The sequence below is a fragment of the Gossypium hirsutum genome, chromosome A04 (assembly GCF_007990345.1).
Source record: "Gossypium hirsutum isolate 1008001.06 chromosome A04, Gossypium_hirsutum_v2.1, whole genome shotgun sequence".
Taxonomy (NCBI): Eukaryota; Viridiplantae; Streptophyta; class Magnoliopsida; order Malvales; family Malvaceae; genus Gossypium; species Gossypium hirsutum.
The window spans coordinates 441185-459677 of NC_053427.1; the positions used below are offsets into that span (position 1 = coordinate 441185).

An 18493-nucleotide genomic window follows, 5' to 3' on the forward strand; every position below is an offset into this window, starting at 1 on the left:
ATTGTTGTCAGTACAAGAGGATGTGGGTTCGAGTGCGCTGAAGCACATTATTCTTCTATTTAAGAGTTGAGAAGAAGTTTATGGATAATTTTAAGAACTGTATAAAAAAGAACAGATATAATTAAAATCACATTGGTAGTTCAAAATCAAAAAATATCTAAACTAAAAAAAGTGATAAAATTTTGCAAAAGAAAGAAAGATAAATACAAGAAAACAAAAGGGATTGAAGACAAATTACAGCATGTGAGAGAGAGAGAGATCACATATAAAGGAAACAGCATCAGCCAACGAGATAAATAAGTGAACTCTTTTGAACATTTTTTAGTCATTTTCCTCATTTTTGTCACTACTCTCTACTCCTCAGTGATGGACTGAACGTGGCATGCCCTTTCCCCGTTCTACTCCTATACTAGTATCTTTCAGGCAGAAATTTTAAGACAAACTACAACACTGTCCAAAAAATACAGCCTTGGAAACCACATTTCCTTGTCTTTATCTCTCTCAATCAAAGGAAAAAAAAAGGAACAGTCTTTCCCTCTTTTCTCTCTCTTAAACAGCCTTTTGCTGATATATAAAAATTTTGTCTCAAAGACAGCTTTCGAATATTCAAACTTTTTCCTCTCTCTAACTTGTATCAGTTTACTATTTGAATCCTTCAATAATACTAAAAGTGAAATGTAGTAAAGCTCTTTTGGATTAAAACCCAGGAAAAAAAATATTTTCTTTTCCAAGAAGCTCCCCCCCTTTTTGTAAATCACATTTTCTTGGGAGATTCTTGTAAAAAGTTCGGATTTTCTTGGTGGGTTTTGGATTTTAAGTTGAAAGATTGAAAGGGTTTTTTGAGTTAAAAAGTAGTATGAAGATCAAGGAAGGTGATCATGAAGATGTAAATGCCTTTTAGAGAAAGGTGATTGTTTGATTTTTGATTTTTGATTTGACCCTTTTGAGTTTTGATGATATTTCTTTTGTTATTGGAATTTTTGTTACTGTTTTTTTTTTGTTGGGTTTAGCTTTTTATATGGTAAGTTATTTCTTGTTGTTGTGCTTTTCAAGTTTTGGCTTTTGCTAGGTTCTTTCCATTTCTTATTTCTATCAAGACTTGAAATGTCAATTTTGTCATGTTCTCGAATTCCCAGAATTTTTTTAAAGATATTTTCTTTTTTCCCCCCTTAGATCTTGAGTCAGGGTTTTCTGGGAAAAAGATTAAAGCTTGGTATTCTGGATTAGGCTGTCTATTTGTTTGAAGATTTGAAAAGGATATTTAAGGTATGGTCAACTTCATTCATAGTGTTATCTTTTTTATGATGTTGAAATCTTGATGCTATTAAGTAATTTAAAATTTTAATCTTATTTTCATTGATGTTGCTTTGTGGAGTTTTGGCTTAATAAACTATGAATCTATGTTACTCGGATTCGCATTCGAGTGTCGGATATGGATGTCCGACACAGGTACTTTTAGGACAAACTATGGATCCTAACAATATAGCTGTGAGAAAATGCAAGAAGATGTTCCTACACTAGTATGTGATTGTGCTTTAGCATTACTTATTTAAGCTATGATAGATTTAGCCCTATGGGTTTGTGAGGGTTTTACCGGGCGACGGTTTAGGTCGTGATTTAGCCGGAACAACTGGTTCTTGCATGCCTTGATTCAAAGCGAGATAATTTCCTGCCACTACCATATAAAATTCATCTCGAGTGCATTAGATTTGTTTGAGATTATAGTTTGCATTGTTTTGACTGAGACATGTTTGGTTGTTGGATGTTCTCTATTGTGATTAATGCTATTTTTTTCTTAGTAGGAAAGCATTATGGTTGCGAAGGGACGCCAGAATGGCACAGGCTCTGCAAAAGTGGAGGTTGGAGAGATAGATACTAGTGCACCTTTTCAATCCGTTAAAGATGCTGTCACTCTTTTTGGTGAAGGTGCTTTCTCCGGGGAAAAACCCGCCAAAAAAAAGTCAAAAGCTTATTCTGCTGAGGTAAATGACTCTTCAAACTTCTCTTTTTAACCAGAAATGTTGTTTCAAGATGTCATAGTTTGAAACTTTTGAGATTTGGATATGATATTTATTGCATTTTCATGTTTTTCTTTTGCTTTTATATTCGGATATGATATTGTTGGATATGGGTATGTGTCCACTATGGGTATGTTCAATTCTTTCTATGTATTTCAAGGGTCCTTGGAGGGTTCATCCCCACATTCATGTCCGAGTATTTGTTTTACTGTTGGACATGAATGCTTCAAGTAGAATGAAGAGTTGGGGCAGCATTGTTTAATTCTCGGTTTTTTCTTATTTGGTTGTTGAACAGAGAATAGTGGCAAAGGAGACACAACTTCACGTGGCTCAAAAAGAGTTAAACAAGTTGAAGGAGCAACTAGAAAATGCCAAGACAACGAAGACTCAAGCACTCGCAGAGCTTGAAAAGGCCAAAAGTATGGTGGAGGAACTGACTTGCAAACTCAAAACCATTAATGAATCAAAGGATTCTGCAATCAAGGCTACAGAAGCTGCAAAGAGTCAGGCAAAGCAGATTGACGAAGCAAATTCTGATGTTCTCCCGGGACCTGATGATGCTCGGAGCCAGGACTTGGAAACTTCTAGGGAGCAATACATGGCTGTGATTGCTGAACTCGATGCTGCGAAACAAGGATTGAGGAACCTTCGTCAAGACTGTGATGCATCCTTAGAAGCGAAAATTACGGCCATCAACTTAACGTTAGAAGCTAAACATTCGGCTAAGGCTAATATCGAGAAGATTGGAGAGCTCTCTAAGCAAATTTCATCTTTACAAGGATCAATTGGACAAGTGAAGCTTGCATCTCTTGAAGCACAGCAAGAAGAAGCTAAATTTTTTGCCGAAAAGGACACACGGAGAGAACTATATAAAGCTACCATTGAAGATTCGAGAAAGAAGTTGCTTGCTTTAAAGAATGAATTTGACCCAGAACTTACGCGAAATCTTGAAGCACAACTGTTGGAAACAGTTAATCAGATTGGGGATTTGCAGAAGCAGATGGAAAATGCAAAGGCTTCTGATTTGGAGTCTGTACGAATTGTTACTTTGGAACTGGATGGAGCTAAAGAAACACTGCAAAAAGTTGCTGAAGAAGAGAACTCGTTGAGAAGTATGGTGGAGTCTCTTCAGTTGGAACTCGAGAATGTGAAGAAAGAGCATTCAAAACTGAAGGAGAAGGACTTAGAAATGGAGTCCATTGCTGGGAACCTGCACGTTAAGCTTCAGAAAAGTAAATCCGAGCTTGAAGCTTTCCTTGTAGAGGAATCGAAAACAAGAGGTGCTTGTGAAGAAATGTTTTCAACCCTCCAACAGTTTACAGTGGAAACGGGAAAAGCCCGGTTAGAAGGAACAGAGATGAAGAAGGAAGCCGAGAAATTAAAGTCGGAAGCAGAAGCCGCAAGAATTTCACTTGAGGAAGCCAGTAAGCAACTGAAAGCTGCTTTGGAAGAAGCTGAAGTTGCTAAAGAAGCTGAGATAAGAGCACTTGATCAGATAAAGATGCTTTCTGAAAGAACAAGTGCTGCACGTACCTCGACCTCAGAATCTGGAGCCAATGTCACTATCTCCAGGGAAGAATTTGAGGCTTTGAGCCATAAAGTGGAAGAATCTGATAATTTAGCTGAAATGAAAGTGGCAGCTGCCATCGCTCAAGTGGAAGCTATAAAGGCTAGTGAAAACGAGGCCCTCAAAAGGTTAGAGGCGACTCAAAAAGAGATTGAAGACATGAAGGTTGCAACTGCCGACGCTTTGAAGAGGGCTGAGATGGCTGAAGCAGCAAAGAGAGCAGTGGAAGGAGAGCTCCGTAGGTGGCGTGAAAGGGAACAGAAAAAAGCAGCTGAAGCTGCATCCAGGATCCTAGCAGAAGCACAAATGTCAACTGAATCATCCCCACAACACTATAGACTTCAAAAGCCGAACCCACCAGAGAAAATTCAGGTACATAAGTTGGAAAAAGAGAGGTCTTCCATCTCGAAAAAAGTCCTTTTACCTAATATCAGCGGTATATTCAATCGTAAAAAGAACCAAATCGAGGGTGGATCTCCTTCTTATCTACCTGGTGAGAATCCTTTCTAATATTTTTGTACATTTATCAATGTTTTTGTTTGTGTGCATCTGTTTTGAGGAATTTAAAGTGGAATATATCCGAGGATTATTTTGCTAGTACCGTGGATTCCTGTTAGGTTAAAACATGAATGCCGATGAAGCTTCGGCGGCAAGCAAACTTCAGGCCTTAAGAACAATGAATGGATGCTAGCATCCTCAATGATTTGTTCTTGGAGTTTTGGAACATGTTTCAAGTGAGGCTTCTTTTCATTTTGAGATTTTTGATGTTACAAATTTAGATGCAACCTATGAATCATTTCTCAATAGTGAAAGATACATAGTAATCAAAACTCGGATTTTGAGATTCAAATTTCAATATTTGTTCTTTTTTAGAAAAAATGTTTCAAAAATATGATTGGTTTACAATAACACATATTGCTGGATTATGTTATTAGTTGGTCGTGGATTTAATTCTCATACTTTAATTTGGTCAATTTTTAGTCTTATGTATTTTTCAAAATTTGAAGTCTTGGTTTTCACTAAATTAAAATGGTTAATTCATTAAATTTTGTTATTTTTAAAATCTAATACGGTGAACATGTTATCACGTGTAACGTCATGTTGGCTTGTTAATTTCACATATTGTTCACTAAAATTCAATTAATGGATTTATGACTCATTTATGTGAAGAACGAAATTTCAAAATTTAAAAGTATAGGGACTATGAATGGTTCAAATGGAAAATATGACCTAAATTCACAACTGTAAATATAGTACAAGACTATTATAACTTTTTCTATTTGGGTCAAAAGTACATGAATTAAAATTAATCAGTTCGAAAAGTACATGGTTTAAAATTGATCGAATTACCGTATAGGGACTAAAATCACAATTTTCTTAAAGTACAATGATTAATAACATTATTTAACATTTTAAAAAGTATTTGGCTTAAGAAGTCTTCAAAGTATTCTTAAAACATCAATTAAGCTCCTTCAAACTTCTTATACTCAATTCTCTCAAGGACAAAATTTATTAATTAAATCCATTGATTGTTAGATTTAAAAGTTGATGGTTAAATCCAAATAATCTTGTTGATATGGTTGTTAACGGTGGTTGAATATGTCGGTAAACTTTTATCATTTTAGTCATTGCCATTACATACTTTTATTAATTGTCATTCACCATTAATTTGTCATTACATACATTCATTTTACTCATTTAACTTTAGTAAGTTTTCATTTTGGTCACTTATTTTCTTTTTAGAATCAAAATTTTTTTCCAAAAAAATCCAGATTTTTACATGGAATTAAATTATTCAACTACTGACATGAAACCATATTTTTAATATATAACTCAATTCCATGTAAAAACACAGGTTTTTTTTATAAAATCAAGATTTTTCCTTTTACAAAAAAATAAAAAGATGAAATGATTTTTTCCTGTCAAAATCTAAAGCTTCATTTAGTTTAAAAAACAGGGATTGTTTTCATTTTTATTTCTTTGAAAAATAGGAAACATTGAAGAACTTGTGAATCTCATTATGTATCCACCATTATAAGCAATCAGTTAAGTAGAGCATGCACCAAATTGTGAATTAGTAAAATGAAAGAAAAAATGTGAGTAAGTTGTGTAGGAGTTGAGGATCTTTATTTCATTGCAAATGGCAGACATCATTGGTTGTGGGGGTGAATTAGCTATCATTTCTTTATCTGGGTTTAGGTCCAAGCTAATCCCACTAATATTTAGGCGATGGATAGGCTGTGTGGCAAAGAAAGTATTTAAGAGGTGTTTTCTACACAATTCCTTATAGCTATCAATAAAGGTGTAATTAGAAGTATTCATAAGTCGAGTTTGAGTCGAGCTTAAATATAATATTAATATATTTTATATTTATTTAAATTTAATCTGACTTAAAATATGAGTTTAAAATTTTATTTAAATTCGTTTATATTTTTAAATAGTTTACCTACGCTTATTTTAAGTCCACCCATAGTATTTTTTTAATATTTAAAAATATATAATTTAACGTTTAATGATTTTATATATGTTTTATTTATTAAAATTTTACATTTAATTATCTTAATATTTTTCACTATTTATGTTATAAAAGCATTATATATTACTATAGATTTAATATATAAAAACTCAAAAAAAGTGGGTCGGGCTAGGTCAGGTTTGGGCCTTGAATGTTTAAGCTTGAACTTGACCTATATTTTAAACGAGTTTAATTTTTTATTCAAGCCTATTTTCGAACTTAATATTTTTACCCAAACTTTTTCAAATTTTAGATAAACCTTCAGACTTGAATAAGTAACTCGGCCCATAACATATCTAGATTAAAAGGTGATGGATATTTTAAAATTATATATATATATATAAATCTATGTTATGCCTATCTTTATCTAAATATAGAAATTTATATATTAATAAAGAGGTGATTTGAGCTTGTGTAAGGAGACAACAATGACCAAACATTGAGGAAAACTACATTTGACGTGATTGTCGCGAATTGAGCCTTTATTGCCTCTAATGTGCAAGACTTTAACAAGAAATCAACCTAGAGTTGACTATCGAGAGTGTCGTGACACTAAGGGTGTTGTGTCGCGACATTAAGCCCACAGTCGAGAGACCAAAACTCCAAGGTATTGATATCATTTAAGATTGTTGAAGTGAAGAAATCATAGCAACTACTGAGGATGTTGCGACACCAGCTAGTCAAGGTCGTGACATTGAAAACCCTTTTCATTATCAAGGGTATCGCGACACTGAAGCCTGATATGTGAAAAATTGTAAGGGTAATTTTTTATCCAAACAAGCTTAAGTCACTTTTCATTTAAGGGCATAATTGTTAATGTTAGTAGACTATAAATACTACCTCATAAGCTTTTGAGAGTAGATTTTGGTAGTTGAACATCTTTCTTTAGTTTTCATATTTTTATGTTAGGTTTCTTCTCTTTTTCATTTTCAGATTAGGTTTTCCCTTTTCTTTTTAGAATAGATTTTATTTTTATTGTTTTATTTCTTCTTTCTTGTTGAAGACTATGCAAAAGAGAGATGATCAAACTTTTGGGCTTCATTGGATTTCTATAAATTAAATGAACATTTGCTTAAACTCTTGTTTTGTCTACACAACTCCCTCTTCAACACCTCGCTCTGCTAGTTCTACACTAACATGATTATCCTCCAACCTAATTGCATAAACAAATATTTTGTGTTCTTTATTTTTGTTTCCACAATCATTAAAAGTGTCAAGCTGTAATGGCCACTGTAGTCAAATACTTCTATAAACTATTTTGAGTTTCTATAAATAGCAACTATAGGTAGTAATAGGCAAAAAATCTAACTCGCCCTGCTCGTTGCCATCGCCAAATGTGGTTCATGTGGATCATTTTCCCGAGTAATGGAAAGTGGTTTGATTTGGTTTGGTTTGTCTTTGATTTTAACATATTTAGTAGAAAAAAAATCTTACATGTTTGATAACAGTCCAATTTTTTCTTTCCATCAATAGCAATTATGTTACTCTATTTAGTTAGAATTCAATTTTAATTTCTAAATCTTATATTTAAAAGTTTTTTAAAACTTTTCTCTTTTATTTAGAGTAAATTTACCCTCAAAATTTCATTATTGATGTGGTGATATTTTATTTTGCAAGGCATGTCAGCGACTAATTTAAATTTTTTAAATTTTATTTTAAAAATTATAATTTAAAAAATTATAAAAAAAATTCTTCTGACATTTAAAAAATCTGTAAAATTTAAAAAAAATTAAAATGTAAAAAAAAAACTTATTCAATAATGCTCTAAAACCTAGATTCATTAACCTTGAGAGGCTAGTTAATGATTTATTTAGTTGCTCCCACAATTTTTTATGAATTATAAAATAAAGAATTGCCCTTGATTAGAAAAAGATGGGTAATTAGCTTTATTTTTATTTAAAGGTAGAATGAATTTTTTTTAAAACTATAGAAGAATCATTTGTTAAATTTGTTAGAGTTGTATGATCTGAATCCCGTCATTTGTTAAGAAAATAAAATAGAGAGACAAAATAGGGAAATTTGTGGGGGTGAAATATGGACCATGCGGCACAAGTTGAATAAGTAAAGGACTATACTTGTAACACTCCAAACCTAGCCTAGAAGTTATGATCGGATATTGAGGAATTACATCAACTTGTTCAAAAGCTTTTGTTTTAATCAAACTCGGTGCATGTTTCGAATCATAAAATTTGGCAAAACTCTCATAGATGTTTAGAAAAACCAAAGTCCGAAAACACTTATTTAAAACCCAAAATTTGAATTCAAAATTGCGTATTTTGAAAGTACTAATGTTGGCAGATCATTTCTAGTACTAAGGCAAACATTCGTTGAAAACCATATATTTATTTACAGAAAACACTCAAGTAATTACTTAATCATTGCAACGAAAATTTCAGAGTCCTTAGTTTTGAAAACCAAATTTTAGTTTGATTTTTCATACGATTATGCAGTTTAATGTTGAAAATATCAAATCCAACAAAAAGAACAAAAACCAAAAACCCAGTTCAAAAACAACTTTATAGTCCAAGAAGTCTAGAAATGTTATAAACGTAAATCATCTTATTTATTTAACCGAGAAAATAATCCAAGCTTCCACATGCCGTCCGATCCTAAATTTGCTGAATACCTGAAATGGTCAAATACAGAAAGGGTGAGTTATAAAGCTCAATGTATAACCAAGCTCAAGCAAGAACACAAATAAAACAATAATTAGATCATAGTATCACAGAAAACTCCATAACAATCAGATGAGCAGAACTAAAGATGCATGCTTATGCCGATGCAGAACTTTTCAGAAAACATAATATAGATTTTTCGAAAAAACATCTTACCCAACTTTGCTACGCATCAAATTAGAGTTCCCCCAGAACCTGTCCATCTAACACACCAACAGATAATTTTGGATGATGCCTCCAGAGTTGCAGTTAAAATTGCCAGATCAGATATATGTGGTCGAGCCACTATATTGTAGCAAAGTTGCCAAAACATGTGTGTGTGGTCAAGCCACCATAAATGCAGACAAGTTGCCTGACAAATGTGGATAAACCACTAGATAATATAAATCATTAAACTGCCAAAACTTCCTCCATATCATGATATCCTAACCCCATGCAATGTGACATGACACGTATATACGAAACAAAATGATAAGCATATTAAACAAACATTCATATTTGTAATAGAACCAATAAGCATATGATTTCATGCTTTGTAGATAGATATATCAGAATTACAAATCACCTTAACTAAAAAAGCCACAATGCCACGTACATGGTCATATAGCAGATTCAAAAGTACAAATTAACATAATTGCACATCATACACACATATACAAACATAGCAAATCAGAACATACCAGTAACTTTATTTAATTATGTTTAAATAAAGTCATTTTTTGGACTTATTCAAATTATCTCTCGTCTACTAGTAACTTTTTTAATATACTTATTTATCATTTAATTATGTTTAATTAAAATTATTAGTATTTATTTATAACTCCTCTACTAATTTTTTAATTTATTCAATGATGATGTGTCATATTATTATTTATTAATGGTAGATGAAACTCAGTTACTAACAATGCATGTGTGTTAGATAAAAAGCAAATGGATGAACCCCATGTATTGGCCTAATGGTTAGGGTATTCATTGTTCCAAGTGTGGCTTAGGTTCAAGTCACGCTAGTTGTGTTATTGTTAATAATTAACGAAATAACCAGACAGTTACAAATGGCGTGCCACAAGTACCTCATGCTGGCATACAATAATAAGTTTTTAACAATAGAAATAGATAAAAATTTTAACAAAATGATTGGCTTGCTTTTTTATCTAACATGCAAGGATTTTTTCCATTTTTCAATAAATGAAGTAAATTGCACTCTAACTCTTTATACAATGATCTCCATGATACTTTTACTAATTTAAAAGAGATGGCATATACATTAACATAATATACCAATTATTAGGTTTATAAAGAGAAATAAGTGAGTGATTGTGTGGTGATGGGGTAAATGAGAGATATGAGAAAAAGAAAAAAAAAGAAGAAGATATAACAAAGTAAGAAAACAAGGGCCAAATCCACAACAAATTTCATTGTCATTTCCAGACAATACCAATTAACATATTGCCCCACCAGCTTTGAATGGACTCAATTTCATTATATCATTGGGTTTTATGTTTGTTTATTTATTTATTTATTTATTATTATTATTATTATTATTATTATTATCTACATATAGATAAAAAGAAAGAAGACAATACTAGAGATAAGAGAAAGCATTATGGGTGATTTAAATTTATTAAATATTAGTCGATTTAACTCGATTGGTATGAATATTGTTGCTAATGTAGGAGGATATGTGTTCGAGTACAATGAAGCGTATTATCCTCTTATTTGTGGGTTAGGAAGAGGCTATGGGTAGTTCTAGACAAAATGTAAAAAAAAAACAGATATGATCAAAAACTGTAATGAGATGATTTAAAAAAAATATTAAATATTATATATAAGATCCAGAAAATTTTAATTCCATTAATTCCATCTTTTAATTACTGCTAAAACTTAATTAGTGTGTGAAAGACTGAAAATTGGGTATCCATGTATGACCCACTAGTTAGGCATGTTTAGTCAAAATGGATTGGGTCACTTTGACTTGTTCAACTTTTTTTTTTATTGTGTTTGTTCATACCGAATTCTTGAATGCACTATTTAAAAGTCAATCCCAAAATTTAAATTTCTTTGAAATTGCACTATGCAATTTTTAATTATTTTTAGTATAATTTTGATTTTAGTTTCGAAAATTTATGATTTGATCCCTTTATTTTACTTGATCTAATTTTTATCTTTTTATTTTTATAATGTTATTATTAGGTGTAAATTGATAATATTGGTAATTGCTATCGCTAAAGTGGTGAAATAAAAGAAAATGTTATTCAATAACATAATTAGGGCCACATGAAAATCCAATCAACCATATTAAACCAATAATAAATTTACATGTCAGCCAAATACTTAAAGTTGTTTTTTTTTTAAATTTTCACGTCATCACTTCAACGACAAAATATTTTTCTCAACCAACAATAGTAACTATCGTGTTATCAATTCCAATTTACTAATAATTTAATAAAAATAAAAATATTAAATTATGTCAAATTAAAGTTGAGAGATTAAATTACAAAAATTACAGAACGGTTTCATACATCATGTTCATCTTTCTTGGTATAGTGTTTTTATGGTGTTTCTATGTAGGGGGAATGCAAGGGAGACAGGTAGGGGTTTTGGTCTCTCAAAAATGGAAAATTACATTTTAATCTCCTTAAAAATCATTAAATTTTATATATGGTAAAATTGTATTTGGGCCTTCAAAATGAAAAAAAATTATGTTCAGTCTTTTTCAAAAATGATGAAATCATAAATTATAACATAATAAAATTATATTTTGTCCTTTCAGAAAATTATAATATACTCATATTCGACACTCACATTATCGATCAATATAAGCTAAATGTAGTTTCAGATTCAAACCTAAAACTTAAAGCTCTCATAAATTACAGCCAAGATAACTTTTTTTTTAGCTCAATCAAATGATTACAAGATAAGACATTGACATCACCCAACCTGACAAGTTCGACAAGTAAAACAACAATAGCGAAACAATGCCAAAACATAAAAAAGAGCACGACACCCCAACAATGAAACCAAAAAGCTCCACACAATATTAACAACGGGAAACCTACAAAACAAGAAACCACCATTGCATCAATTACTCGACATGAAATTCTATTCGTACCTCAGCCACAACCAAAAATTACCACCCAAAACTTACAAAACCCTTCTCAATGTTTGCAAGTTTTGTAATTAAACATTGAGGCTTTATATTTAATCTTTCAACTATGAAAAGTTACAAAATAGTCATTTAACAATTCAATTTTATCTTTTTTAATCACCAGTTAACTAACATAAAAATAGAAACACCCAAAAATCCAAGTTAGTGGGGGTGATCAAATAAGACAAAATTGAATAGTTGAGTGACCAATTTCTAACTTTTCATAGTTAAGTGACCAAAAGTGAAATTTACTAATAGTTGAATGATTATTTTATAATTTTTCATGATTAGGTGACATAAAAATTATTTATAATTGGGTAAATACTAATAAATATAAAAAGGTTGAAGATGGAAAATGTCTGGTTATAGTATTTTATATAAATAACATAATATACAAATTATTAGCTTTATAAAGTGAAATCAATGAGTTGAATGATTGCTTGGTGTTGGGATGAATGAGAAATATGAGAAAACAAGGGCCAAATCCACAACAAATATCGTTGTCATTTCACGACAAACATCAATGAACATTGCCCCACCCTTTGACAACACCCACCTTTGAATGGACTCAATTCCATTATCTCTTCAGCCTCGTTTTAAATTGGTCCATGTTGTAATTACATCATCAGACGATTGATATTATATCAATCCTCATTCAATTATTAAAATTGTTAATTTAATCGTTAAATGACATGTCAAATCTTGCGCATAACTTTTAAAAGTAAAAATTAAAAATAAAGGAAAATTGAAAGAGACTGAGAAGGAGAGCGACATAGCTTTTATAAAAGCTTCGAAAATCTCAAAATCAAGGTTTTTACGAAATGCATTTTTACAATATTTATTTTTCTTTAAACTTTTCATTTTTTTAAACTATGCCACATAAGATTTGACATCTTATTTAATGGTTAAATTAATGATTTTAGTAATGAAGAATCTTATTGATATAATCTCGATAGTTTGCGGTTGTATTTAAAATCTTTTAAATTTTAGATGAGGGTTATAGTTTATGGATGTATGGTGTAATTAACTCTTTATTAAATCTCATATTTAACGATAATGACATGAATTTGTAACGACCCGATTTTCATTTGTATTGAAAATTACAATTTCATTACCTCATTTTTGTAAACCAAGTTCGTAAATATTAAATAAAGATATTCATGGAGTTATTATTTAGGTGAATTAAATTTTGGATGAACAATTTGGCCGAAAATGTGGTTAACTAAGGCCTATGGATTAAAATTTAAAGTCCTATCACTATAAATTTTTAATTAGAAAATAACTTGGGGGCTTAAATTGCAATTAAATAAAGGTTCAATAAAAACAATTAAACCATGTTTGTAACATCTCGAAATAGGGCTTAGACGGAACAGTGGTTGCGAAACCACAAATCCGAGATAGAAATAATTATTTTATAATTATTTTGAGGTTTATGATATGATTGCATGATTGTGTGAAAATTTCGTTATGAAATTTTATGCATAAAGTGCTTAAGTTGAGATTAGGGACTAAATCAAACAATTCACAAAACTTGCATTCTAGAAGTTTTTAGTATGAAATTGCTTTAGAATATTAATGAGGAGGTCTTAAATAGAAATTTGACCAATTTCTAAGTCTATGGACAAAAATTGGACATGGATGGAATTTTTGGAAAGTTTAGTAGTAAGGGCATTTTGGTCATTTGGATATTAAATGAAATAAAATGGGAAAAATAACACAAAAATGGTCATCTTCTCAATTAGTTGCAGCCGAATTTTGCTCTCCTCCATAGCTGGGGTTTCTTCAATTTCCAAGCTCCATAGTAAGTGATTCCAAGCCCCGTTTTTAATGATCTTTACGTTTTTGGAGTCCCGGTAACTTGATTAAGCTTATTCTAGCAATAATTCAACCTAGGGTTCATATTTGGAAAAATACCCATAGATGAAATTTGTGTATTTTGGTGTTTTATGATAGAATATGAGGTTTTAAATTATGTTAGACAACTTGTGCTACTCGGTTTTAAATGAAAACGAGTAAAATGGCTTAATTGGTAAAAATACCTAATAGTCATAAGTACATGTTAGAGTGTGAATTTGATGTTGCCGTAGAAGGGAAAAATGATCAGCATGTCATAAAACATAAGAAAATAGGATGAAGTTTAATTTACGAGCCTTGGGGCAAAAGTGCAAATATGTAAAAGTTTAGAGGCAAAAATGTAATTTTGCCAAAGTTTGAGTCACGGACTGTTTTAATACATGTGAGTATTAAAAAAGCTAAATTTTTTATATAGATCAAGAAGAACAAAATCTAGAGTTAGACCGAGGAAAGAAGAAGATAGTTGACTAAATCGATATAGTTGATCGTATTTTGTTTTGAGGTAAGTTTGCGGTAAATAAATGTAATATTCTATTATGTTATGTTAATTTTGTTAATTTCCAGCATGTGTATATTTATTTTATGAAATTATTCAAAGAAGACTCAAGCATGAATTGATGGAGAAGTAATTTCAGAAAGTCCTGGTTGAACCTTAGGAATGTGTAGGATACAAATGTCATGACATTAGGGTTTAAGGATACCATGTAAGACCATGCTAAGGCATGGCAATTGGTAAGGTTTATAAGGCAAGGAAATCATGTAAGACCATGTAAAGACACGGCATTGATAAGTTACTATAAGGCAAAGGTTCCATGTAAGACCATGCCAAGGCATAACATTGGTGAGTTCATAAGGCAAGGATACCATGTAAGACCATGTCAAGACATGGCAATGGTAAGTTTCAAAAGGATACCACGTAAGACCATGACAAGTCATGGCAATGGTAAGGTACCCGTGTATCCTTAGTATTCCAAGTGGTTCAACAGGAAAATTTAAAGAGAATATCGAGGTAAGGTAAGGTAAGACAAGTTCATGCTAGAAGAGCAAAGGTAAGTACATAATGTTCATGTATGCTTGATAAGGAAAAAGGTAAGTAAAATGTATTAATAAATTTGATTAAGTAAGTAAGTATTTAAGTAAGTGAGTAAGTGAAGAAGTTTAAAATATGTCTATAACAATTAATGAAGTTGCATTAAGTAGTAAGATAATTCTTATGAATGTTGTTATTTATTTGCATGCAAACTTACTAAGCTTAATGCTTACCCCCTTTATTTTCCTTCTTTTTATAGTTTTGTCAAGCTAACTCGGGGATCGTAAAGTACGTCGGAGGTCCAGGCACACTATCACAAGGGTTATTTTGGTATAGCTAGACGTTTCATTTTGAGTATGGCATGTATACTATCGTAGCCATTTTGTGTGTATGATCTTATGATATGGCTGATGAATGGTATGTAAATGTTTGATAATGATTAGCTGTTGGAATGGCTAATCAAGGACATGTTTGGTGTTATGTATGTGTAAATGCTAGTTATTCCATGGAAATCATGAAAAAGGTGAAATTAGCACAAAACAGAATCAGATAGTAGCAGTGACGTGAATTTGAAAAATCACTAAAAATAGTAGAACTGGAATTAAATGATGAATAAGTTATGAAATTAAATATTATTATGTCTATTTTCAAATGGAAGAGACAAAATAGGTAAATGAGTTATACTTTATGAGATATTTAAGTTTTTGTGAAACAGGGCTAGAGCGATTTCTGGATCCCCTTTTCTGAATTCGGAAATTAACCATAAATTGTAAAAAAATTATTAAGAGTCATACCTTACATTCATGGATTCCTTATTGAGTCTATTTTTAAGGGAAACAAACGGTATGGTCATTGAAATTATGTACAGGGAGAAATTTGATTCGTAGTGCACAGGGGTCAGAGTAGTCATACCCTGAAACAGGGGAGACTTTAACTAATAAACTGTACTAAATGGCTCAACCAAAAATTCTGGAAATTTTATGGAAGAAATATAAATGAGTCTAGTTTCAGAGTAAATTTACGGAATTGGATTTCGTATTTTGGAACTCAAGATATGAATTTTTAAGCGACTAGGACGTAGATTGCCAGCTTGTCTGGAAGTTCTAAAACAAATTGTTTGAGCTGTTTAAGTAATGAATTAAGTCCGTTAACACCTCGTGTTCGACTCCGGCGACGGTCTCGATTACGGGCGTTACATTTATTGGTATCAGAGCCAAGGTTTAGTCGGTTCTCGGAATATTTAGTATGAGTAAGAGTCTAGCTATACATGCCATACTTATGTATTGAAAGTGTGACGACTCCTGACGATTTTAAAATGTTTTCTTTTATAGTTATGGATCCCGAACAAGCTGGTGCAGATGATGTAGAGAGTAACGTGCCCGCTCCCACAGAAGGGACGGTGCCACCAAATAGTAGTGAAAGGCCCATTACAGTTAGTCAGGGAGGAGGGGCTCGAGAAGCCTTCTTCCAAGCTATGAATGAATGGTTTGCCGAGTTCGTTCAGACGAATCCGGCTGTTAGACCTCCACCCCTTCATGATCATCAGACCACCCATGTAGCTCCTCCAGTCACAGGTACGGTTATAAGAGAAAAACCACCAGTTGATAAAATCAGAAAACAAGGAGCCGAAGAGTTTCGAGCTACAAAAGATGATGATGCAGAAAAGGCAGAATTTTGGCTCGAGAATACTATCAGAGTCTTTGATGAGTTATCCTGCACACCTGAGGAATGTATGAAATATGTTGTATCACTCCTTAGAGATTCGGCCTACCATTGGTGGAAGACACTTGTATCAGTTGTACCGAAAGAGAGAGTCACTTGGGACTTCTTTCAGGAGGAATTTTGTAAAAAGTACATCAGTCAGAGGTTTGTTGACCAGAAAAGAAAAGAGTTTCTAGAGTTGAAATAGGGCAATATGACAGTGACTGAATATGAGCGCGAGTTTGTTAGACTCAGCAGTTATGCTCGAGAGTGTGTGTCTACAGAGGCTATTATGTGCAAAAGATTTGAGGATGGGCTTAATGATGATATCCGATTGTCTGTTGGTGTCCTAGAAATAAAAGAATTTGTTATCCTAGTTGAGAGAACCTGTAAGGCAGAGGAGCTGTTAAAAAGAAAGGGCAAATTTGAAATTGAGACACAAGACACGAAGAAAAGACTAATGAGCAAGTCATTTCAGTCTACATCCAAGAGGCCTAGAGAGTTCTCCACTAGATCTAATTTTTCAGCTGGATATTCTAGCCGAAACAGAGGCAGAAGATTTATGAGTCCGAAAGCTCAGACCACTTCGATTGCAAGTGTTGGCAGTGTTCAGCTTGATAGACCAGAGTGTCCCCGATGTGGTCCACATCACCCAGGTCAGTGTCGAGCAACTCAGACAGGTTGTTTTCGATATGGTACACCAGACCATTTTATTCGAGAGTGTCCCGAGATGATAAAAAGAGAAGCAACACCGAGTGTAAGATCAGGAAAAGTTTCTGTCAGAGGCAGACCACTGAGAAATCTGGGAGTTGGGGAAAATAATAGAGGTGCATCTAGAGATTTAGCAGTGAGGCCAGATGTTAGAGCACCTGCGAGGACTTATGCTATCCGTGCTCGCGAGGAGGCATCCTCCCCGGATGTGATTACGGGTACATTTTCTCTCCATGATACTAGAGTTATTGCTTTGATTGATCCGGGTTCAACCCATTCATATGTTTGCATGAAATTGATGCCTAGTATGAGTATGCCTATAGAATATACAGAATTTGTGATTAAAGTATCGAATCCATTAGGCAAACATGTATTAGTAGATAAAATATGTAGAAATTGCCCTTTGATAATTAGATGCTACTGTTTTCCGGCTGATCTCATGCTATTGCCATTTGATGAGTTTGATGTGATTCTTGGTATGGATTGGTTAACTACACATGATGTGATAGTGAATTGTGGAAAGAAATTCATTGAATTGAAACGTGAAAATGGTAAAGATTCTAACTCGAGAGGTAAAGCAATTAAGGAACAAAAGTATTACACTTGTGAAAGTACTATGGAATAGACATGGGGTAGACGAGGCTACATGGGAGCCCGAAGAGGCTATGTGAAAATAGTACCCAAATCTCTTCACAGGTAAGATTTTTGGGGACGAAACTCCCTAAAAGGGGGGAGAAATGTAACATCCCGAAATAGGGCCTAGACGGAACAGTGGTTGCGAAACCATAAATCTGAGATAGAAATAATTATTTTATAATTATTTTGAGGTTTATGATTTAATTGCATGATTGTGTGAAAATTTCATGATGAAATTCTATGCATAAAGTGCTTAAGTTGAGATTAGAGACTAAATCAAATAATTCGCAAAACTTGCATTCTAGAAGTTTTTAATATGAAATTGCTTTCGAATATTAATGAGGAGGTCTTAAATAGCAATTTGACCAATTTCTAAGTCTATGGACAAAAATTAGACATGGATGGAATTTTTGGAAAGTTTAGTAGTAAGGGCATTTTGGTCATTTGGATATTAAATGAAATAATACAAAAATGGTCATCTTCTCAATTAGTTGCTGCCGAATTTTGCTCTCCTCCATAGCTGGGGTTTCTTCAATTTTCAAACTCCATAGTAAGTGATTCCAAGCCTCGTTTTTAATGATCTTTACGTTTTTGGAATAAGCTTAATCAAGTTACCTGGACTCGAAAAACGTAAAGATCAT

The 18493-nt window shown here is 32.5% G+C and overlaps 1 protein-coding gene across 6 annotated transcripts; it reads left to right on the forward strand.

Annotated features, from left to right (window-relative positions):
• The first annotated feature begins 299 nt into the window (after positions 1 to 299).
• LOC107931154 (WEB family protein At5g55860) lies at positions 300 to 4182 on the forward strand. Of its 6 annotated transcripts, none has more exons than XM_016862942.2 (4): positions 304 to 907; positions 1174 to 1266; positions 1803 to 1982; positions 2314 to 4182. In XM_016862942.2, the coding sequence occupies exons 3-4, from the start codon at positions 1812 to 1814 to the stop codon at positions 4093 to 4095; spliced, it is 1953 nt and encodes a 650-aa protein (XP_016718431.1). In that variant the 5' UTR covers positions 304 to 907; positions 1174 to 1266; positions 1803 to 1811; the 3' UTR covers positions 4096 to 4182. The 6 variants fall into 6 exon arrangements, with proteins under 6 accessions (XP_016718433.1, XP_016718431.1, XP_016718430.1 ...); XM_016862941.2 differs by having other exon boundaries at positions 378 to 907; positions 1800 to 1982; XM_016862943.2 differs by having other exon boundaries at positions 378 to 907; positions 1186 to 1266; positions 1800 to 1982.
• The last annotated feature ends 14311 nt before the right edge of the window (positions 4183 to 18493 follow it).

Excerpts from the sequence above, each read along its gene's own strand:
- LOC107931154 (XM_016862944.2), top strand. The coding sequence starts at position 1,812 with ATGGTTGCGAAGGGACGCCAGAATGGCACAGGCTCTGCAAAAGTGGAG. Across the intron at positions 1,983-2,313 it reads CAAAAGCTTATTCTGCTGAG|AGAATAGTGGCAAAGGAGAC; the intron begins GTAAATGACTCT and ends GTTGTTGAACAG.